The 24,773-nt window shown below is 38.6% G+C and overlaps 1 protein-coding gene across 8 annotated transcripts in view; it reads right to left on the bottom strand.

Annotated features, from left to right (window-relative positions):
* Positions 1-24,773, bottom strand: part of SORBS2 (sorbin and SH3 domain containing 2) — a 172,442-nt gene that overhangs the window by 10,866 nt on the left and 136,803 nt on the right. For 5 of the 8 annotated variants that reach the window (XM_060136728.1, XM_060136729.1, XM_060136732.1 and 2 more), the window contains 5 exons: positions 20,317-20,405; positions 18,902-18,948; positions 14,625-14,739; positions 14,411-14,539; positions 12,841-13,044 (listed from right to left, as the gene is read on the bottom strand). In XM_060136728.1, the coding sequence (XP_059992711.1) occupies positions 12,841-13,044; positions 14,411-14,539; positions 14,625-14,739; positions 18,902-18,948; positions 20,317-20,405 (584 nt within the window). Of the gene's footprint in view, positions 1-12,840; positions 13,045-14,410; positions 14,540-14,624; positions 14,740-18,901; positions 18,949-20,316; positions 20,406-22,977; positions 24,559-24,773 lie in introns of all 8 variants that reach the window. The other 3 variants (XM_060136725.1, XM_060136726.1, XM_060136727.1) reach the window with 1 other exon arrangement.

The raw sequence follows: 24,773 nt of genomic DNA, 5'->3' as shown, positions 1-24,773 counted from the left end.
AGCAGAGAAGTTGTGTATCTATTATAATGGTGACTTTTAGAACTTTTCTGAGGTTACTTTTGATAGGAATCATCTCCATGTGAATATGGATAGCTAGGAGGCAGTTTTAAGGAAAGATGACCAGTTACAGCAACTGAAATAATTTATTTTAAAAGTCTTTTGGGACTTCCCTAATGGTGCAGTGGTTAAGAATCCACCTGCCAATGCAGAGGACACGGGTTTGATCCCTGGTCCGGGAAGATCCCACATGCTGCGGAGCAACTAAGCCCGTGTGCCACAACTACTGAGCCTGCGCTCTAGAGCATGCGAGCCACAACTACTGAGCCCACGCGCCACAACTACTGAAGCCCGCGCGCCTAAAGCCCGTGCTCCGCAACAAGAGAAGCCACTGCAATGAGAAGCCTGCGCACCGCAAGGAAGAGTAGCCCCCACTTGCCGCAACTAGAGAAAGCCCGTGCGCGGCAACGAAGACCCAACGCAGCCAAAAATAAATAAATTAATTAAATAAATAAATTTATATTAAAAAATAGTCTTTGGTCAATAGAGGAATAAGCAGCACAGATACTTATGAGGGCATGTTTGTGTCTTTCCAGTGTTGGCGATGACTAACTATATGACCTTGGATATGCACCTCAGCTTCCTTATCTCTAAAATCAAGGAGGTGGACAAGTTGATGGCTTAGATCTTGTCCCCCTCAGGGAATCCATAAAGGAATCCACGTTTCCACAGATATGTTTCCTCTGATACTCATTCAGTTGTCAGAGAGCTATGACAACTGGCTTTGGTTAATTCCCAAGTGTCTCAGTCATGTAAAAACAATTAATTTTAAAACAATAATTAAACTTCATTTTTCAGATCAGTAAACCAAAACCCAAAGATAATTTCTTAATATCACAAATAAGCAAGAAGAAGGAACAGAACTACAATTCTGACTCTCACTCTTTATTGCATAAAAGCTCACTATGATGGAATAGATAGCGCAGGCTTTTTAAAATCAACACCTTAATTTTTTTCCTTTAGGCAAGTGTTTATGTTCTGTATGGATACCCAAACAAATTGTCGTAGAAGGTTGTCTTTTGCCTTTCCCCTTCCTTATAACTGGGCACAAACCCTGGGGCAAAGACCTGTGAGGTATCTGCACTCTTTTGCCACCTAATGGTGAGTAATGGCAGCAACATGTTAAAAGTTATTTTGCCTTTGGACAGCTCTCACCAAGTTGCTTCAGCCTGGATTCATTTTGAAAGGATATTTTAAAGACCACAGAGCGATGTGGAATAGATATTCATCTGTTTTTCTGACCATGTTCTTCCTATCCCACATTTTAAATTCTTGAGAAAGGATCAGTCTTTAGCCACCAGTATTTTTGGTCTGTGTTCATTTGTATTTTCACTATCTGCTCAGGCATTTCTATTACTCATAACTTCTTAGCGGTTTTGTGATAAATATAGAAGATACATGAGTGACATTCAAGAAGCTCATATGAGCTGTGAGTTTAAAAAGATGATTTTGAAGTTAACAGATTGCAGTCACTGTGCTGGAAATTTTAAGCGAGAATTATGTCATATTTATATTTCCTTAATGAGTCTTAAGAGCACAATAAAAATTAGAAAACCCAATGAAACATGCTGTTTTTATAGAATCCTAAATATTTAGCTTTTTCCTTGGCAATGCAACAATCTTTTTTTTCTCTTTTAGTGTAGCTGTTTTTTAGTGTTGTCAAAAGCAGATACAAATGAGACAGGTTTTAAACACATGCTAATTTTCAAAGCCAGAACCAATCACAAGCCACTGCTCATAAGAAAGTTGGTTTGAAATATCCTAGAACCTTAGGTATCAGTAAAATATATACTTTTCTAGCTGAGATAGTAAGGCACAGTCTATCCTAAACCTACCTTCTTACCTGTGCTTCTGCAGAGGCATCTGGAGGATTAGCTATATCTAGTACTAGGTAATTCTTAGGTAAGGATTGACCATTACTTTAAATACTAATGTGGGAAAATCTTTGAAAGAGCTATTAGCAGTTCTAGAGTTCTTATTTTTTTTTCCCAGAAAATGTTAGGTGTGGTACTTGCCAACCAGAATTAGATGAAATTCTCTTAATAACAAACAGTACCATGTTTATGTTTCTAGGCATATTTTTCTTTCTTACCTTATACAATTATTTTAAATATTTAAATTATTTTTTAAATTGTGGAAACACAACTTTGCCTAAATCTAGAGAATATAGAATATTTGTGTTCCACACAAACACATATAATAGAACATATAAGTACATAATGTAAAAATCTGACAAAGAAAAAAACTTACGGTGACCCAAAGCATACCATCTCATTGACCCATGGGAATTTATGGATGGGCCATATTAATTTTGGAAAAGTTTTCTTTTTTGGCTCTGGAAAGCCCTTCTGTGAGAATCTCTCCCAATCAACATTCCTCATTCTCTATGGCAACACAAATCTCTGCCTCAGAAACAAAATCAGGTCTTATTAGGCAAGGCAAAAAGCACAAAAATGGCCTAACTACAGAGAAGTATCTACATTTCTTAAAAACGGAAAAGGAAATCTGTCATCAAGTCCTTAAAAGCTTGCAGAACCATAATCATGTAATGGAGCATGTAAGATTAAACCAGGGTCCATCAAAATAGAAATGGGAAAGGACTGATTCAGGCAGAGATGAAAATTCTCAAACTCCTCGGCTGCCGTCCTCAGTATTAATGGTACCAATTAGAATCCATTCATTTTCCAGGGCTGTCGATGCCATAGAACTAAGTAGTCAAAGGGAAAGTAATCTGACCTTTAAGTTCAATCAGAGCTGTCAAGAGACTGGGAGCCCCTGGAGTCCAGAGAAGCAGAGTTGGCTTGAAAGGGTCATGGAGTAAATGCGGCACATGTCAGCAGAGCAACAAGATATTTTACAACAAGGGCCATGGGTTAAAAGAAATCCACATAAACTGAACGACACAGAAGCAAGCATCCCTGGAAGGGTGTGAGTTCAGTATATGATTGGCAGCAGCTTTATTCTTTGCACTAGAACTAGTGAAGGGAAAGCAGTGATTTACACGAGATGGATGTGGAAGACAACATATACCACACCCTTATTTGTACAGAGGAGAATTGGGGCATGTCTTTGTCGCTTTTGGAAAGCTTACGCACACACATAAAGGAGAAGCTCATTGCCCAGAGACTCAGGATTTTCGTGTTGATCTGACTTCATAGCTGCTCATCATCATCAGAAAGGTCATTTCCTTTCAAGGGTACCTCCAGCCCTACTTCATTGGCAAAGCACAGCAATGACAACTAAGGAAGAGCCAGCCCACTGACGGCGGAGGGGTGGCCAGGGTGCCTGGCTCAAGGTGGGGCATCTGATCCTACCCTGTGGGAACCGCTGAGCCCTCTGACTGGTGAACTGCAGGATCTCCAGGACATCACTGGGCTACGCGGAGGCTTACCCAAGACAAGTAGATCGCTTTTTAAATCAGCCTGGAAAAGCCGTAAGAAGTTAATTAGTTCTCATCTTCATTACCCAGCCTTCAGAGGAGCTTTCCTGTTTTTTTTTTTTTTCCATGCACACACAGCATGCCAAACTCCCGAATGAGAGCAGAGCAGGAAGGGTTAACAGTCTGCAGACAGCTCTTCTGGCGGCCCAGAGTTTTCACAGCACAGGCATCAGTCGCTACTTTACTAGGGAACTCACAGGCAGAGCAGAGAGAGATTTATAGAGGGAAGTTGGTATAGGGAAGATGTTTGAATGCAGTGTAGATGGCTAAGAACACTTACAAGAAAATTTATGTCTTTAATAGAATGCTTAACAATTGGTTTCAAGATACTCTCAGATCTGACCTGTTTTCTTTGTGTTTATTTGAATAGATGCAAGGTAAGAGCCAGGGAAATCTTGCTTCATATTCATCAAATTTCATAGACAGTGTCAATCATTTGTCACAGGTAAATTTTCTAATAAAACACATACAAAGAAAATATGGGGAGTTCCCTGGCGGTCCAGTGGTTAGGACTCTGCACTTTCACTGCCGAGGGCCCAAGTTCAGACCCTGGTTGGGGAACTAAGATCCCACAAGCCTTGCAGCATGGCCAAAAAAAAAAAAAAGGCTTTTCTGGGGGAAATTGTGAAATACTGTTTAATTAAATACAGAATATTGTTCTAACTCCAAGCACCTTGTGACTATTTTGGTGTTCTTTCAAAGTAAGACTTTTAATATGACAGTGAGTAAACTAACCTTTCTTGTGTGTATGTTTTATTTTCTGTCCATTCATGGACAAGACCTAGCAATGTACTGTCTGGTATTTGATTTGGCTTATGGGAACTTTAGCAGGACTAATGGACTTTTAAATAAAAGCATGTGCTTTTCTCAACTCTCATTTAGGAAAAAGTTCATAATAATTAGTAATGATTGACCTCATATCTTCAGTCTCTGGGGATGAAATGCATCAGGCATTTTTCTTTAAGGCTTGTGGCAGAGAATGCTTCATGTTCTCCAATATCCATTCTCTTCTTTGTCATCCCAGTAACAGAATCCCAAATGTTAGGTAGGCACACGGCCATTCTTAATAAGGTCTATTTTCCAAACTTCCTTGTATCTAGAGGTACTTATGTGGTAAGTTCTGACAGATGGGATATGTGCGGTTTCTGGAAAATGCCCTTCAAGGAAGAAGACATAAGCTTCCCTCCCCTTTTTTCCTTCCTGCTGGCTGGAATGAGAAAGGGACTGCTGGAGCTGCTGCAGCCACTTTGGACCATGCAGTGGAAGCTTTTCATTGAGCATGGTGATGTGCCAAAATAAAATGGAATCTCCTGGGATCCCTGATGACTGTATAGCCACCTACCAACCCTGGATACCCTACATTTATGCATAAGAAATATATATTTCTACCTTGTTTAAGCTCTAATTATTTTGAGTCTTCTGGCACTGCAGCTGCCCCAATCTTGACTAATACAAGGGTTCTATAAACATCAAGACTCATAGAGAAAAAAAAGTAGCTGTTGGAATGACGTGGATAAACAACTGGAAAGATCATTTGAACATATTAGGAAGAATCAGGGCTTAATTTCATGTTGGAAACTGTGCTCAGGGGGATTACCTTCCAGTGGGATGGCTTTAGGGTGAGGAGACTTCCTTCTGGGACCATAATAACTGAGTTTCTTGGAAGAAACCCAAGAAAGAGTCTTTCTCTCTGTTGACAAAGCGCTTCCAATGCAGCTTGAGTCCACATTGCTGCAAGACTCTTTTACAGAATATTCTTAGATGGAACTGGAAGCTCAGCTTACAGCAAAGCTGAGGATTATAATAATTTGTATTATGAAAAACCAATATTTAAAAGATGCTCAAAGACTAGAGAAAATATTGGATTCTGATTTATATATCAAACTCATAATTTATATGTACATTTCAGTCTTCCGTCATCTATAAAGTCGTGGTAACTTTTACTTCCATGGAAGATTTTGGATTCCATATGACAGAATTACATTATCTCAGAAAATACTTTAAAAGAACAAAATTGCATTAAATTAACATGAGTTAAGTAAAACAATGGCTGATAGGGGTTGATAACATTGTTGTAATGATTTCATGCATACTATACTATGCCTATTAAAGCATTATTAAAATTTTATTTTCTCTTTGCTTTTAGTGCTAGGTTACTTTCCTTCTTTGTAATGAGCAAAATTTCTAACATTCTTGAAATGAGAGAAATAGGGAGCCTTCTTAAAGAATTCACATCAATTTGTTACTGTGTCAGATGTGGATTAAACTATAATAATGGCCTAAAATTTGTAGTTGATGCAATTTGTATGTATACTTACAAGCATAACTTCAGTCAACTTATATTCTTTCTATGAGTAAAAAATAGATTTATAAGGTTTTCAGAAAAGGTGGGGGATTAAAATGAACATTTGCTCTCAAATATGAGATAAAAAAGAGAAAAAACTTCATTTTTCTGGAGTTGGTTATTTGATGTGGTTATTAAAGTATTCTTTTAAAACATGGTTACTGTGAATATCTCCATTCTCTCATACCATTCTGGGAACAACTGAAACATACAGAATGTATGAGATGAGCTTGGTTCTTGCAGGAGAATCAACCTGTTGAAGTTCTGGTTTTGTCCTTGACACTACAGTGGTGTGTTCCATCTCTCTACATTTGAGAAGGCCGATTCTCAAGTTACTTGCCCACTTATTGACTGAGCTTAAAGGCTGAAGAACAAGTTAGGGAAAGGCAAGGAATAAATATTTTGGCCTTAAAAGAGAACCACAGAGAGAGAAAAAAAGGCAAATTCTTAGACTCAGACATTTTCTAAAGAATTATTATTATTTAAAAAATTTCCTAATTATTTCCTGCCAGCTAAGATAAAAACCTCAAAGGGCAAAGAGCAATATGTCTTTAAAATATACTACATTTTTTTCAAAGATTCCTTTTCTACGTAAGATAAAATTCACGTAGCTGGACTATTTTGGTGGATAGATTTGGTGATGGGGGTTTGGAAGATTGCATAAATGGCATTTCTCAGGTGTTGGTGCTTCCTAGTTCAAAAACATGACTCTACCAGAGCCTTCGTTTTGTATTGTTTTTTGACTTATGTGCAGAGGCTCTCATTTCAGGTGGAGAAGATTGAGTGTGAGGTTGAGTCATTATTTGAAGTCCTTTTGTCTAAAGGAAAAGGTTTCAGGATCATTCTGGACATAGAAGTAAAACTTTTCTGAGATGGATTAATTTCATGCTGTGGTTGTCACTGCATCTCTTTCCAAGGCCAGTCATTAACTTTGTTAATGTGTGTCCTAAGAGGGAGTTAAATACCAGCAGAGCTGCCAGCCAGCCAACAAGTCTCAGAGATGGATGCTTTGTTAACTGCTACAAAAGAAGCCTCCTTTCCACATCCTCATTAATTTACTTCAATTTTGTGGAAGAACAACGCTCAAGACAGTGCCAAAGATCATCCAGCCCTTAGGCTCTGCTGAACCTGCTGATTGGTTGGGGAACTTGGGAGGCAATGAGCCCACTAAGAAGTGACAGAGAGTGACAGGCACAAAGCTGACCCCTTTGAATGGGATGGTTCTCCTGCTGACCCTCAACTTAAAAAAAAAATCTAATAATCGCTTTTTATTCTTGTATGAAGTTTAGTTTGTTCTTCTCCTCAATCTTAAGTCTAGCTGCTATGCAAATATATCTTTCAAATTTTTGGACAGAGGCCATGCTAATGATGTTAAAAGTTAGCAACCAATATCGAATGGCTTTTTAGATCTTGTGAGATGGCACCAACCTAAAGACGCACATCTAATTAATTAAGTTCATTGAAAGACATGCAATAAACCACACTCAAGATGCAGTTACCTTTAATTTTGGTGAGCTTATCTCCTGTTGATAAGAGTATTTAGGGAGGAGCGGAGATGAGTAGGGCTGGGTAGGCTGAGAAAGTGTGGGGACCAGGTCAGAGGCAGTGGCCAAGGAGGAATGAGAGGGAAGGGAGGAAAGCAGACAGCTGGGAAAGGATGTAGATGTTCTATCTCCCGAAGAAAGTGAAGATGGCTTAAATATTGAGGAAAGACAAGGTGCAATTATGCTTGTGTCCAGCATGAGGTCACATGCTTTTTAGAGAATACCCCCCACACCTAAATAATTTTAAAGTTACCAAATACCCTGGGGCGTGTGACATTTATGACAAATTCTTGCTTTGAAAGCACTAACTTTTTCTTCTGCATTTGATTCAAAATTCCCAGTGGGTATGATCAGTTTCACTTTTTTTCTGATATGAGCGGCTGGAGATAAGAACCCCCATAATCTACAGTTGTATAACGTAATTTGTGGGATGGGTCCTTCTAAACACTGAGGAAGAAAGCGTAAAACCCTGCAATGACTCTTTGTAACTTGCTTGTGAAGTAGATCACAATTTATAGTCAGTTTGCTGCAAAGCTAGGGAAGTTACGACCTCTGTCTGTGCGTGTGCGTGCATGGTGGGAACTGGCTGTGAAACTCAGCCCCTGAGCACCACGCTGTGGGTGCTGCCTGCAGCCGGCAGTAGCAGTTCCTGGGAACCAAGCCACATGTCTAACCACATCTTAAACTTGATTAAATTGAAGGGGAAATTAGTTATTTAAGTAATTGACTTAGAAATCTGTTTGACTTACTGCAATGAATGAATGATCTCTATTACTAAGCAGTGTGTTTATTTTATACGAATGCAGACATGGCTCCCTTCTTTGTCCAGATGACATTTTCTCACCTGGTTAGGGGACAGCCAAGACTCAGGGTTTTGTGGGTGTCTGGTGGCCTAATGGGCACTCACCATTATTTAATCCCAAGAATACCCCATATAGACCAAATGCCTCTACATTTGTTATTGGTAAGATCTTAATTGGAAATTATGGGGTTTTAAAACTGATTTTCATTTTTAAAGATTTCTAAATAGAGGAGCCATGGGGGAAAGTGACTTGCTTAGTGGCATAATATGAATCATGAATTTTGTTCCATAATTTCAATATTTGCCAGTAATCATATTTGCTTTTTAATTCACAGATTAAATATTTGAGACATCAAGTTTTGTTTTTGTCTTTTTTGAAAGAGAGAAGCTTACAAGCTAAAGATTTAGAGCATTTCCCTCTTAACTGATTAAAATTATTGCCCAAGGTTCTTTGTTTGTAAGGTGAATATGTAGGACTCAACTCTTAGGTTGTCACCAACTTAAAGCAGTTACCTCTTCAGAAAGAGTGGAAAAGGAACTGCAGTATATTTTTCTTTTTTGTTTTCTTTTCTTTCTCTTTCTCTTTCTTTCTTCCCTTCTTTTTCAAACTGCTACTGCTACAAAGATATGGTGTATAGTTTTCTCACCCTGGAGGTGAACTAATCTCTCTGTGTAGCAATTTCCTCATCCCGAAAGTGGGAGTAATAATATAACCCACCCTACTGAGCTTTGAAAAGTAAAGATGTAGCATTCTTAGAAAGCTGCCTGGCACTCAGTAAGAGCTCAACTATTAGCTATTATTATGAATATTAAAATTAGAAAGACTTTAAATTACAAAAATCTTTAAATATGGATTTATAGTAATAAATAAATAATGGAATAATATCACATATTTACATCATCTTGTTAAAATTTGGTGTGTTTCTATCCATCCCTCCACCCCTACCTCATATAGTGCTGTGTTTCTTGCATGGAAACCTTCCCAGACAGTGTCAAAATTGATGTTTATTAATATGGTTAGCTGTACTAGCTAACCGTAGTAAGACTGGTTAGTTCTTCAGGAATTAGGCAAAATTAGAGTACCTCTTCACTGGGTTTTGCTGCATCGCTGTCTTCCTTAGGACTCCTAGGGTCTGTGGGCATTGCTATTGGAAATTTTAAGCGGTCAGCTTCCCTCTCTTCTTCCTCCTCTATGTGCAGGAGTGGTGTCACCTCTGTGCCATCGTGGCCACACCACAAGGCATCTGGTTCTTGAGATTCTGGCTCTCTTCGGATACCTGCCATGACCCCCTCATAGATTTCCTCATCTTCTTCTCCAATGACGGGGAGGGTTAGGGGCAAGGGACCCACACTAGCGTGTGCAGAGGTCACGAACTTATCACCTAGGACCTCAGGTACTTTTTCAGGGCCTGCAGAACCCTTTCTCATTGTCAGATCTGCAAAATGGTTTTGAGGTGTCTTTCTGGAATCCTGAAGTGGCGCTGCCTCAGGGGGCTGGGCTGCAGCTGAGGTCGTACCCAGGCGGGGGAGAGGTAGCAGCGAGGAGGGTGGCTTGGCAGGTGCAGACGCTGGCGGCAATGGGAGGACAACAGAGGGGTCCTCCTTAATTTCAAGGGTGGTCTCCTCTGGGGTATTTGGTTTGGCTTGGTCAGCAGGTAAAACTAAAGCACCAAGCTTCTCTAATTCGTCCAAGAAGTTGTCCAGAAAAGGAGGTAGTGTTGGGGCCAAAGGCTTTACCAGTGGACACTTGGCTGTCAGGGACAGCCACCCTGGGGTGATTCCCTGGAGAGCTCCTTTATCTGGGCCACATGAAGCTTTGTGCAAGGGAGGGGGGACTGGTTCGCTGGAAGCCAACTTAGAAACGAGCAGGATATATGAAGTTAAAAAAACATGAAAATAATAATAATGCATTAAAACACAGAGACAGAGAAATGCAGAAAGGTATGATGGTGAATATAAAAAATATTTTATGCTATGGTCTATATTTGCTTATAGTTTTTGAATTTAAATACATAAAATAATTAGTATGTTAATTAAAGATTTATCTGAATACTTTATACTAGTATTTGGAAAAGGTCTATTAAATGTCAAATGACACGATAAAGCTGTCATAGAGATTATAAGAACAGACAACAAAATCTTTAGAGATTTAATTTACTAGACTACTTCTTTCAAAGCAGGTTTCCAGATATTGATTAAATGTAAATGACTCTGAAATAATGTTAATGTAGGATGAAAACCAATAATGAAGCCTTTTTTATTCCCAGAATCTGTTTAGTGTTCTTTCTTCCTGTGCCAAATCTTTTGAACCTTCATCATTTTCTCACTTGGGTTTGTGAGGTGATTATAACATACAGCATAAAATATTTTTACATCATTATATGTTAACACATTTCTAAATGAATAAGTTCTGAGAGATATTTTTTAAGAACAGAAACCCATGATCAAAACGAGACTGAACTTACATAACTGCTATTTCAAAGTTTTAAAAAATCCAAACTAACTGTTGACATAGAAAGGGAGCATATGATGCGAACAGGAATAAACTTCTGCTAGGACTTCCATTCTTTTTTTCAAAAGCTGGACATTTTATATAATCTAGTGGCGGTCTAATTTATGAAGCTTAATCTCCTGAAGTAAAAAAATACTTCTGTATATCAATATTATCACTATATTTTGGATACATTGAACAAAACAGAATTTTTTATGTAAATTCATTAAAAGTTGTTCTAGAAGTGTTGCCTAGAAACATTCTAATACATTTATGTATTGTTTTTGGACTAGGAAGAATGCTATATGCTACACATATGAAGGCCTTGAGAGAGGCTGGTGGAAGACATTTTACTTTGGTTCTTTCCAGGTCGATGATTTGGGTTTGGAAAGAAAAAATCTTCAAGAAAGATTGCACTTGCTGGTTGACTGTTTAGGCTGACACGTCACTGGTGCACTCAGCACTCTTGGTCCTTGGGCCTTAGTATGGATCAGTGCACAGTGCACTCTCCACTTAACTTTTGACTTCTGTCCTATGATAGGAATGGGGCTTTAATAGAATTTATTTAGAGTTTTTAAAAACAGAAATGTGATGCCGTGTCACCATGGGGTGGGATAAATGAGATTAAATGTCACAAAACATTTGTGAGCATCCTTACAGAAGATTCAAGACTAAAGGCTACATAGCACCTTTAGTGCTAGGAACATTATGTGGCTGAGGAGGAAAGGTCTTTAAATTCCATTATCGTCATGGCTACTGCTATCCCATTACTACTTGCTGCTACTACTACTCCAGCTCCATGACCACCACAGTCACGAATATACATGTTAATGGGTTCAAAGTGCTTAGCCTTACCGTGGACTTGCTTCTACTGAAAGTTAAATTAAGTATCCCGAGATACCTATATCACAAAAATATACCTATAATACAAACATCATGTAATTATCTTTTCTTCCAAAAGCATTAGAATTGGATTCTACTATATTAAAGGCAGAAATATCAGAAATAACATCAACTTACATTTGAGTCCCTCCTAAAATAAAGATAGTATGTCAAGAAATGTGATTTGAGTATGTCCAAGAGTGATTCATAAATCACAATGAATTCCCTCCTCTATTTATAAATATCAGTCAGAAAATAGGATATTTAACGTTTAGTATATTTTGGGTATCATGGTTTAAAAGTACATTACAGTTCTTTTTCTGAAAATGATTCAGTTCAAAACTACTGAGAAGTTCCCTTCACTTAGCCAATGACATCATAGTATACATTACCAGTTGGTAAAACCATTAAATATTTTTCAAAATTTATGAACGTAAGCTTTTCAACGTATTTTTCCCCAGCAGTGAGAATAAAACAATAATTAGTTATTAGTGAAATTTGTACATTTCTCGATTTATAAAATGTAAAATCTGGTATTCTAAGAGAAAACTTAGGAAACTGAAAATACGTTTAAATCATATTCTCAGCAAAGATTAAAACATTGTGATCTAAAATATTACATTGCCAATATTATGACATCATGTAAGAATTTCTTATATTTTAAATAAGCCTTTGTAGATACACACTTTTTCTTTCTTATAAACTTTTATTTGAAAGTACAGTCGCTTTGAAATTTATCTGGTAGTTCTTTTAAGATGACTGAATGGTGGATAAGACAAAGATATGGATGAAGATTCTTTTCTTACTAGCAGTAGGAACTACTGAAGGAAGGATGTTGCTCTAAATGCTGAGCTCTGCTAGTGAAGTAAATGTACTAAAGAAGATTCTGGAAAATTTTATAACCAATCAAACAAAATTGGAAAGTACCAGACTGTTCCATTATCCAATGATAAAGGATTGAGAGTAATTGCTCAGCAACCCAGTCTTCAAAGAAAAGTAGAATAAATAAAATGCCTAGCCTTAGCCCTTTAAAAGAAAATGCTTCTCTTAAGATAGTAGATTCTTTATGTAGTTTCCCTTTATGTAGCTTAAACCTTTATGCCAGCACCCATAGGAAAAATTAAATTATATTGATTTGACCTGGCACTTAGAAACATAACATGTAAATCTTTTGCTTTGCCATAGGTATGATGTTGTAATCTAATGTCCTAAAATCATGTACCGAGTATGTTACTCTGAGCTCCCAAATATTATACTTAATATGCTAGAATGTTTTCTTACCTTATTTGAACTTAAGCTGTGGATTCTATCACTAGAATAGCTGTGGGGTATTGGAGGGTCAGGGTAATCCTCAGCACCTTTGGTTGTATTCTTCTTGATGACTTCTACATAGGAAACAGGGAAGATGCCTTGTCTGTTGGTTCCTGGAATTTTACCTTCATACCAGTTTTGATCAACTCTTTTAAGAAGAATAATTCTATCTCCCTGTAATGAATATTAGGAAAATGCATTAGAAATAGAGATGTGATAACATAAAAATTATAATTGTCAATGTTTTCTAATAAACAATAGTTTTCCATCTGGGAAAGCCTTATACTTCCAGTGTTTTGTTTTCATTATGAGAATGCAACTAAAGCCTCAGAGCTTACTCCCAAATTATGGCTTATCAATATATATGCGGTTTAATCATCCATTCACAACATTAGAATCTTTCCTAAGGATATTTGGCCTTATACATGTTCATATTGGTACTGTGGGAAATGACATGTGTAAGTTATTTCAAAAAGCACAGTAGTTTAACCTGCAATGTGTCGATGACAGTACCATCATCTGATCACTGACACATTCAAGGGAATGACCTTATGTAGGAAGAGCTTCAGAAAGTGCACTATAGCTTGCTGTGATGGTGTATCTGAAATGGGTTCTAGAAGTCAACCCCTGGAAGGGATGAAGTTGGATAGCACAATGTTTTTCTTCTTTATCTACATGTTCTGAGTTGTAACAAAGAGTGAGGCTAAAGGACAGGGCAAAGCTAGCATCCTAGATTATGCATAGCTGTGGCCAGGGCTGACATCCACCTGGTCTGCATCAAGATGGTGTAGCACCAGCATCCATTCTGATTGGTGGGTGGCCATGCCATAGCGGTCAATAATATATATATATATATTTTTTTTTTTTTCGGTACGCGGGCCTCTCACTGTTGTGGCCTCTCCTGTTGCGGAGCACAGGCTCCGGACGCGCAGGCTCAGTGGCCATGGCTCACGGGCCCAGCCGCTCCGCGGCATGTGGGATCTTCCCGGACCGGGGCACAAACCCGCGTCCCCTGCATCGGCAGGCGGACTCTCAACCACTGCGCCACCAGGGAAGCCCAATAATATTTTTTATGAACCCCCTGGCTTTTGCAATGATAGAACTTTCTACAGTCACTATTCCTGCTGGCTGCAGGATCAAGCCAATGCCACAAGACCCAGTTTAAATTTTGAATTTGATATAATTTTTGAATAGTAAGGCGCAGCAGAAGAACACGATTTTGAACTGTATTAAACTGCTATTTTCTTTTGATGTTTCCACATGTACAGCTCCTGATATTTAGCCCGAGGCACCCCTTGGAGACAGTTTGGAGCCTCCCAGGCTAAACCACAGAGGGAAAGTCTCTCTGAGAAGTTTTGCATCCCACAGGCACCTCATCTGGAAGGACATAGGAGTGGCAGGTAACAGTGACTCAGGGCAGCCTGATGGAGTTCTTTGCGGAAAATGAGGGAGACACAAAAATGTCTAAGGAAAAAGATGACCTAACTTAGTTGTGAAAATATACAGCCTTTCAAATGCACCAGTGAAGAAAGCAGGTTACCTTTCTCAGCGATAGCTCCACATTTGTGTCAGCGCTGAAATTGTATTTGGCTACAGCTTCTCCGATTTCTCCAGGCTGGGCAGGGGGAGGCGGTCTGGCAGGCTGTGCTTTTTCAGGAGGTGTGAGTTTCTATGAAGGAGAACAGTTACTTATGCTTGACCTGTGGTAATCCTGGAAACAGCAACCACGTAAGGAGGAAGGGGAAGGGACTTACCTCCACGTATGAGATTGGGAAAATGCCCACTCTCCCGTGGTGCTCTCCCTCATACCAGTTTTGATCAATTCTCCTGAGGATGTAGACAGTATCTCCTTTCTTAAATGACAGCTCCCTAGAAGAGATACATTTGAATGGTTTTTTTTTTTTCCGGATGTATGGCGATTATTCTTAACATCAAGATTCTCGCTAGATCTGTATGTGGCTGGGAAATATACTTCCAATATTGAAAAAAATCTGTTGAGTCCAGTTAGATGAGGATTTTCCTTGAAAATTTTTAGAATTCCTTTGAAACATTGTAACTTTAGAAATGATTTCAAAAAGAACAAATGTAAACATCACATCTGATTTAAATCACAGGCAGATTAATATGAAATTTAAAGGTGGGGACAGACTTGCTGTCTAGTCATTGGTTTAGAGTAGAGGAGTCCGGAAGCTTGCCATAAGGCTGGATTCATTCCGCAGCGATTTTTACTTGTCCTGAAGCTAGTTGGTTACTTACTTCTCTCTCTTTCTGTCTCCTTCTGATATGTTAAAGCTTACAATAAGGAAACCAGTATCATTTAGCCTTAGCACAGAAGTGCCAACATGAGAAGAAATTTTATTTGTGGATCCTTGAAGCTGCTTGACAGGCATTTAAGTAGAATATCTTGATAATGAATTTATTTTGTGAAACAGAAAAGATTTTATACTTTGATTTTTCAGTGAGGCACAAAGATAAACATTTTTAAAAAGTGGAGTATAATTGACCTTGTAACATTATATTAGTTTCAGGTGTACAACATAATGATTCAGTATTTGTATATATTGCAGAATGACCACCACCATAAGTTGAGCTAACAGCTGGTCACCACATATGTTACAATGGTTTTTTTTCTTCTGATGACAACCTTTCAGATTTACTCTCTTAGATACAGTACAGTATTATTAACTATAGTCACAAAGATAAACGTGTTTCAAGTGCAAAGACATGCACAGATGGCTTGTAACCGCCTTTATATCTTTTGTTTTTTAAATAGAAAAATATTTTCAAGAAACTAACTATGCTTTTCCATTTGGGCTGTTTCTAAGGAGACAGTACGTAAATTGGAGTATTTAATTTTAAGTTATAAAGACATCAGTCATAAATAATTCACGCCTAAATTCTCACCCTCACTGCTTCAGGTTTTCATGGCTTCATTCCCCAGGTAATTGTGTCTCTGTGTTATTTTGCCTCCACAATTATGTCTCATTGGAGGGTACCTATTTCAGATCTTTTGCCAAGAGCCCCATTTTCACACACATCTGCCTTCCCACTCCCAAATCTTCTGCGTTGCTTTGTTCAGAATCTTGAGTTGGATCATTTATGTGTGCAGAGTACATAATGGAGCGAGGTTTATATCAGATGTAGAATATTTCGTGTTGATTAAAAGAATTAATTGAAAAAAAGTTGCATAGTAAAAAGAATTATTACCCATTTAGAAGTGCTAAAACTTTCACATTGAATCTGTGTTAAATTTTCAGTAACCCTAAAAGCAAACAAGATTCACAGGGCCTGACATTCAAATACAGTACTTCCCTCTTTTATGCAAGTGCCTAATGTAGAAAATAAAACCCCAAATGTTTAATGTTTACAAACCAACTGTTTTATTTATGCCAGGTATGTTTTATTTCTGGAAATGAGAGTAGGAAGCTTAGCTTAAAAGAAAAATAATTAGTTGTCTCTTATTTACATTTTTTTAAGTGTGAAAAGATTTCTATGTGTAAAGACTTGTATTTAAATTTTTGAAGTCGTCTAGAAAAAACAGTGGTCTCACCCTCCAGTTTGCAAAATTATGTTCGTCTCATCTCAGAACTAGAATTTCTTTCTAAGAGTCCCATTTTGACCAGTTTGCTCCAACCAGCGCCTACCACCTTTGAACAGTGGCCACTGACAACCTTTGGGAATAGCATTTTATCTCGTTTTCCTCCTTAACAGTTGAGACATTATGTTTGGTGAGTTACTTAGTTGTCTTTTTGAAAATTAAACTTTCTTGTGTTAGGTAAAGAAAAACAGCTTTTAAAACAGATAATTATTCGAAACAGAGATATCTGTCTCTTGTTTGTAAGATGTTAGGCACAAAAAGCACTCACATCTCTTGCAGGACATTTTGTCCTGCCCAAAATGTCCATGAGACATTTGGTCCACATGAAAAGGTCCTTGATATTTGGTCCTGTCCAGAACAATTTGGCATGAGCCAAATATGCTCATGGACATTTTGGATAGGACCAAATGTCTGCTAACCCTCACATCTAGCTAATGATCGAAATGACTTAAAAATGTGGCTGGTCTTCCTGAAACTTTCAGTGCTCTCTGGGTGTGTGAACCTTTTTTTTTTTTTTTTGAGGTACGTGGGCCTCTCACTGTTGTGGCCTCTCCCGTTTCGGAGCACAGGCTTCGGACGCGCAGGCTCAGCGGCCATGGCTTACGGGCCCAGCCGCTCCGCAGCATGTGGGATCCTCCCGGGGGCACGAGCCCATGTCCCCTGCCTCGGCAGGCAGACTCTCAACCACTGCACCACCAGGGAAGCCCTGTGAACCTTTTTTTAAAGCTGCATGAGTCATCTATAACCTTGATTTTTGTGTCATGTACATAACTACATTGGGGGCGACAGACAACCGCTCTTTACATCTCCTGAGAACAGAACAAGAGGAATGTGATTAAGCTGCAATCAGATAAACTTATTGATGTTATGGGGGAAACAGTTTTTTTTCTTACTAAAATTATGGGATGGTTTCCATGGGTGATTGTTCAGTTCACTTCTCTGGAGGCTTATAATACAATTAGATTTCGTTGGTTGAGGAAGACCTTTGTGAAAGTGGGATGGTGCAAACAGCCCTTCAGAACAGCTGTGTCATTTACACTCCCACGGGCAGCGTGTGGGAGAGTGGGTTTCCCTGAACCTTTGCTAACGTCAGACGTTCACAGTGAGGATGTGGTCTTGGAGGAGGGTGAGGGGCTGGGCACTTGGAGCAAATGCAATCCAGTGACAGAGTCAACACCACAAACACCTCTCCTCTGCACTGTACCTCATCTTTCTTTCAATGCCTGTTTCTAATTAAGGTTTCTCAAAAAGCCTGTGAGCCCTGAGCATATTTTATATGCCCTGTTATTTCTCAGGGCTTCATACATCTAAGGACACTTTTGATTGATTTTCACAAAGAAGAAATGAAATTTACATGTTTTATGTCATTATTTTATAAAACTGACATGCCTTGTACAAATTATCACACCATATCCAAAGAACAGTAGCTAGGACCATAGTGTAGTAGAAACAGAGCAGATGTTACTTATCTCATCAAAAAAAGTTGTAAGCTTCCCTTCAGGATTTTTTTTAACCCCAGATTTAAGCCATATTTGACACCTTCACTTCTAAAGAGAATTTTCTTATTTAGTTAACTTAATTCCCAAATTCTGAGTGATTTTATTTTTTATGTCTTCTGTCAGAGATAGATTCTTTAACTATTAATTCATATAATATGCATTTTTATGAATAAATGCTTTGGTTATTGTATATATATTCAGCTAAACAGCATGGTATAATTTAATGCCAATATCTTGAATTCTAATGGAGACCAAAGTTTCTTAAGTAAGGTCTGTGACATGGGCCATAACAGAGCTGGAAAACTCACTCCTATTTAAGCCTCCTCATGTGCTTAGTACTAGCCTTCCCCAACCCTATGCTCACCTGATGAACAAATTCCTAAAAAAAAAGGTAAAAAAATTACGAGACAGGAGTATGAAAACACCAACATCAAAAGACCACAGGATAGAACTGTGCTCAGAGTCTCTAAGCTCTGAGTATTGAGAAATGGAGATTTTACTCCAGGAATCTTCATAAACAATTCTAGTCTTTAACCACAAACTATCCTGAATATAGTTGGATAAATAAATGATATAAAATTCTCCAGTTAAGTGTTACTCCCCCAACAATTTATTTTTACTTCATTCTCCACATGAAAATTGTAGAAACAAAGATCCTTAATTTCGTTTTTCTTTTCCATATCCTTTTGAACTCATTGTGCTCTAACGTGTTTGGTGTAATTTAAAACTCAATGTTTCTCAACTAAACTCAAAATGAAAATAAAATTACCCACATCCCAGTCAATTCAGAAGGAACCATTTAATTAGAGTAGATTGCTGAATTGGGAATTAGGTCTTATTTGTAACACATCCCAGTGCAATATTTGTCTTTCAAAGTACTATTAATGTATTTAAAGTCAACTTAAATCATATGATGAACACTTATCTTACTTACTTGGATGTCTGAGCCTTAAAATCGTAAACAGCTTTTGCAGGCAATTTCTGAAAATGAAGGAAATGGTTAGCGCTAACTTAAAATTATGGATTTCCTATAAAAAAGCAGTTTCACGTGAATTAAAGAGAAATGAAACCTCAAGGAATGATTAAACATATACAGTTTAAATCATTTATGCAATTTATAAATAAATCAATTAGTTCTTTATTTAGATATTTAAACTACAACAGGAATGTAACAGATGACTTATTCACCCTAACTATTGAATATCATATTTCATCTTAGGAACTAAGGTAAATGAATGCCATAAAAGGGGACTAAAATGCCTGCAGAGGATTCAGTCCTAGGTATAATTTTGGCTTTTCCTGGGATAATTGTGGGAGGTCAGTTGCTGTATGTCCTAAGTATTGACACAACTTCTGAATCATAATAAAAGGACTGGAAAAAGTCATGAGAGAAGTCATTACCCCTTTTACTAAACACTAATTGACATAGTAGCAAAGAAATATTAGCCCACTTATCACTGAGAGGCTCGTTAGTGGCCAAAAGTATAGGCTGGTCACTTTATATTCCCTGGAGAGTTCAGGAATTCTTCAGCACACAGTAAACCAGCTGCTCATCTTTGAGTCGTGATACGATGTGACTCGTGCCCACACTCAAGCTTTGGGGTCCACAGATCTGCCTGGGCCCACCTGTAGCTACCTCCTCTCTGATTCCAGTAATCCCCTCACCTCACTCTCTTTCCCTGTGACTCTGGTGAACTTTGGGCAACCTGGATCATTTCTGACTTCTTTGGGGGTCCACAGGCCCTGGACTATGTCAGACACCTGTAGAGAACTTTCTAGAGTGCCTGCCAGTCCAAGACCAGCCTTCAGTTTCTGTCAAACCTTCATGGCTCCAAGAAAGTACAAGCCAGACTTCCAGCCCTGGCTCAGGACCATGGACAAGAGCCAGTAGGTGGGTGGTTCTCAGGGGCAGTGTTTTTTTTTTTTTCAGGGATCTCTCTAACAAAAGCAGGCCAGCAAAAATTGTTTCTATGGAATTTGTATTGATTGGCAGCACGGCTGACCTAGGGCTGTCCCCTACATCACTGGGCCAGAAATTTGTACAGGGGAAACCTTCTTCCTCCAAGGGGCAGCCCAGCTCAAGACTCTTTAATTTATGGGTGTCAGGTCAAGATTCAGAGAGTCACTGTCAAACTGGATTACAACTGGGGGAGACCTGCCGCTAGGGTCAGAATGCAGCTGGCTTCAAGTCCTTTGCTCGGGCTCCAGGGAAAACTGTTTCTAGTTTCTCTGCCATCACTTTTGTGTTTTTAATCTGGGTTCTTTACTGGTTTTGGAGGTAACTTCGGCTGGCAAGTGCTTTATCAAGTATATTGGTGAAAAAGACTCAAATGATACTAAAAAGACTACCTCTTTTTCTGGAGTTCCTCTTCTTTCCCTTGGTACACTTCTCCCCAAATCGGTCAGCGTGGATGTGTAACTTCTAGGGGACTCACGGTCTATTGGAAAGGACAGGGCCAGAGTGAGATTCCACTTAACCAAAGGCAGACTTGTTTAGCCATTTTTCCTGGTGGCAACTATTTACCCTTCACATTTGGAGAGACACTGCAATGGAACACATGGGTCTAAAACTCATGGGTAATTGTAAAGTTGTGATATAAGACAAAAACAGCATTTTAAGAGGAAAAATGGATATTCTCCCATTTTTTCCTTTTTCCTTTTTCTGCAATACGAGATTGCAGAAGTATTATAATCATAAATATAAATATAATTGTAACATTGCTGATATAATTATACTGTAGCACCTGGTATAGACAATTTGCAGTTACAGGGATTGTTCACTTCAAAGATTTAATACTTTCTATTTCTATTCTTTTTGCCACCAGTTTATAATTACTATGATAGGGCCTGGAGAAGATGGAGAAGGTAGCAACGACTTAAGTTAAGAACATAGTAATGAAAAAGAGAGAAAAATAAAGTATGATGATGACAGAACTATGTCATGGACACTCTCTTCCCTCTTTCTCTCTGTTTTTATTTTTTTATTTTTTTTTATTTTTTTGCGGTACGTGGGCCTCTCCCTGGTGTGGCCTCTCCCGTTGCGGAGCACAGGCTCCGGACACGCAGGCTCAGCGGCCATGGCTCACGGGCCCAGCCGCTCCGCGGCATGTGGGATCTTCCCGGACCGGGGCACGAACCCGTGTCCCCTGCATCGGCAGGCGGACTCTCAACCATCGCGCCACCAGGGAAGCCCTCTCTCTGTTTTTAATTACTTATTGAGTCTGAAGATGGCATCTTAAAGCTTAAGGCTTAAAAGGCTGTTACCTATTGCCTTCCTTTGTGCTCAACTATCTTATTAGAAAGTGAATATCTATTCCAATAAACAAAGGGATAAAAATTTTCTAAACAGAATGTGTTGCATTGGTTGCCAAATTACTTATGAACTATTGCATTGTTTTTGTTCACCTTAAAACAAAATATACATGGTTAATTACATTATAAAATAATGATTGCAAGTATCTATTAATGGTATCTTATATCACATGCATTATACGTGGAAATGTAACTGATATTGAATAACTGGAAAAGTAGCTAATTTACTAAAACATTAGGTTATGACATGTCTCAATCAGTGAAAATTTCAGATTGTTGGCATTGATTTAGAAAATTTGAATTTACCGTTTTTGAAGCATGTCGTAGTATAAATGAAAGCAAAGATAAATACTAATAAGATAAACAAATGTGTGCAATGGTAACTAACAATTGGGCTATATATAGTACATTAATATGACATCTGAATTATGTCTCTTTTTTGCCTATAGAGATTATATTCTATGCTACAAATTCTGAATTACATGAGTTTGAATCTTGTTTCTGCTACCTACTGTCTGTGTGACTTTGGTCAGATTTCTTGTCCTCTTTGGGTATTGATTTCCTCCACTGTAAAACAGTATTTACAATAATATCTATCACCTAGGTTTATGCCGTGTTAAGTAGATAATGTATGTAAAGCACTTTGCAGTGTCTGGTGCATAGAAAACTCTCTTGACAATCCAAGTTTCAGCCTGGAATACTCATTCCAGCTTCCTAAAATTTACACAGTAAACAGATGCACTTTAAGCATTAATGAAAAGAATTGGATAAAAATATCAAAACATCCTGTGTTTTTCAGTAACGTAAACCTGAAAAAATGTCCTCTGTATTTGAATTGCTATTTGTCCTTGTGTTCCACTTTAAGGAATAATCCATCTATGAAAATGAAGTCGAGAGTCACTTTTATCCTAAATAGTCTAATTCAAATGTCAGTATAGGGTTGTTTTAGCAGAAATAGAAAATAAATTAATTAAATAATGGAAGGGAAGAGAAAATGAATACAATGAATGATGGAAATGAGACATATATAGAGAGCTTAAAGATATATTCACAAAAATTTTATCCCAATTGTATCTTTTAAATGGAGAAAGTTATTAAACAAGTCCTATTCTCTTTTAATCGCCGATCAATTACTATATTACATATTTTGGTTTGCTTCCTGAGTGTTTTGATTTAGTATCTTCTATATAGAATGTCAGCAAATTATTTATTGAATGAATGACTATAAAGTTAATATAAGAATCAAGGAAAAGACTGTTAAACTATTGGTTTTGATTCATTTTCCAACAAAAAAAGAGCTAATGCAAAGTTGTCAGTTTCTTAAGGATACTGATACTCAATTATGATTTTTGCCTTGAAATTCTTTTAAATTGGTAAAATAAGTTTAATTGGTTGTTTCTATGTAACAGTTGTTTCAACCCTAACATCAAGCTACAAAATGGTTTTCCCTTTCGATTCTGAATGAGTAAATTTTTGTGAATTGATGATTACTTTAAGCCACACATCAAGTCCAGATATCCCATGAGCAAATGAGAACTATTCAGTAAGGCACGTTTGCACAACAAGCATTTGCTTCACAATGCATAATGAATCCAAGTGGTCTCACAGCTCAAGAATGATGAATGTAGGAATGGAAAATGAAAGAGCTGGAGGGTGGGCATCTGAACCACAAGGAAAAAGATAGAAAAGTTGATCCACCTTGGAGGCCCAGTGCACTGTCGTGGTCTTGGTGGTGGTAGTTGTTGTTGGTGTCGTCTTGGAAGGAGGCACTGTGAGGCATTCTCCCACAATCGTTCTGGTACAATGGACAATGAATAGCACCTTCTTGAGATGGTGGGTGGAAAGGCTGGTGTATGGGGCTCCTTTTTAGAGCTTTGAGTGATGAATTCCTTTCTGGAATATCTGGCAGCAGTTCACTGATAAGACGGTGCAGTATACTGTTGTCTGGCAAACTTCCCCTTCTCTTTTCAGCCTTAATTTGGTCACAAATGTCTTTAAGGGCAGAGTCCAGAGCCTCAAATACAGATGTTTTACATTTTGCCTTTTCCATCTGTTTTTTGGGAGTTGAATTTTTTTTCCTCCGAAAAGGCACGGGACTGACTAGAAATGCCAGTTTAGAAAGGCCAGGGTCCATTTCTTGTCTTCTGGGCTCTTCAGTATTTTCATGTTTAGCTCTTTCATGTTTTAACATTGTTGTAAATCGAGTATAGGAGGCAGGGCATCTGCCTTTGCAGGAGCTGATGAGGTGCCGGTGATGGTGGTGGTGATGGTGGTGGTGATGGTGGCTGGATCCGTAAAAACTTTCAGAGGATGTGAAAGAAAAGTGATCAAAGTCGCTCTCACTGCAAAAGGACGATCCTTCTACATGAAGGTAATCACTGTGGTCAGACACGACTCCATCCTGGTCACTATCAGAAAAGTCCAGATGGGTTCTGGGCTGCACATCACTGGTGACTTCAATGTGGATGGGCACCAGGGTTTTAGACTTGTAGCTTCGTTGTACCTGAGAAGGGTGTCTACTTTGATTTTCTTCCTCCAGCAAAGACTCAATGGAAAATCGCCTTTGGGGACATAAACCATTTTGTTGTGGTTCTAGGGTTACAGGAGATAACATTTCATCTCCTAAATTTGGCATGGATTTTGACTTCTGAATCAACTTTTCAAATTCAGAAATGCGGGTGGGGACCATGTCCCTGGGCACCTCCTCCGTGGAGGACTGGCTGCATCCATGGAGCAGAGCCCTGTGTTGCTGCTCCTTTTCGTACTGCATTATTCTTGACTTTACAGAGCAAATCACCTCTGAATTCATTAAATCCTTGCGGTTGATGCGGTGCATTTTCTTGTACAGTTTTAGGAACCCTGGGGCATCGTGGGCTGACCTGTGTCGGAGCCTTGATCTGCTATTACTGCGGCCCTCCTGGATGTAGGGGGAAGCCCATGTTACGGGGCAGCTCTCCTTGGAGTCCTCTTCACATAACAGAGAACCCATACTTTCTGACTTGGCTTTCGGATCAGGAAAACTATCGCAGTCATCGTTTAAAAGGTCATCACAGCTACGGGATTTGATTTTGGGGGAAACCGTTTCTTCAGTGCTGCTCCAGATCTCTGCGTTTTGCCGGGCCATTTGCCAGCCATTTTTGAAAGTAATGGCCCTCTGCGAGTCATGTGGGATGTCCAAATGCTGTCTGTAAGTGTTACAGTAATCTAACTCATGGGAGGGGTTGCCGTTGAGCCCTGAGTAACTGCAAAGGGATGGACATATTTTGCTATCGTCCCCACCTTTTATTCCAGGGCAGCGTGGTGGAAGAGAGACGTTGGAGAAGTTAAAAGGCTCATAAAGAGGAGAGCATGTCAGTTAGCATCAGATAGCACAGCAAAGAGAAAGCAGTTAGTGGAGTTTAATCTAGACATTGATTGTTATACGTGTAGCTTCAACTTAGAGAAAAAAGCCTAATTCTAAAGCAAGGCAATGCTTTGGCAATAAATGTAGCTTT

The sequence above is a fragment of the Lagenorhynchus albirostris genome, chromosome 21, assembly GCF_949774975.1.
Source record: "Lagenorhynchus albirostris chromosome 21, mLagAlb1.1, whole genome shotgun sequence".
In the NCBI taxonomy this organism is placed as follows: Eukaryota; Metazoa; Chordata; class Mammalia; order Artiodactyla; family Delphinidae; genus Lagenorhynchus; species Lagenorhynchus albirostris.
This window is presented reverse-complemented; position numbering and strand designations above follow the sequence as displayed.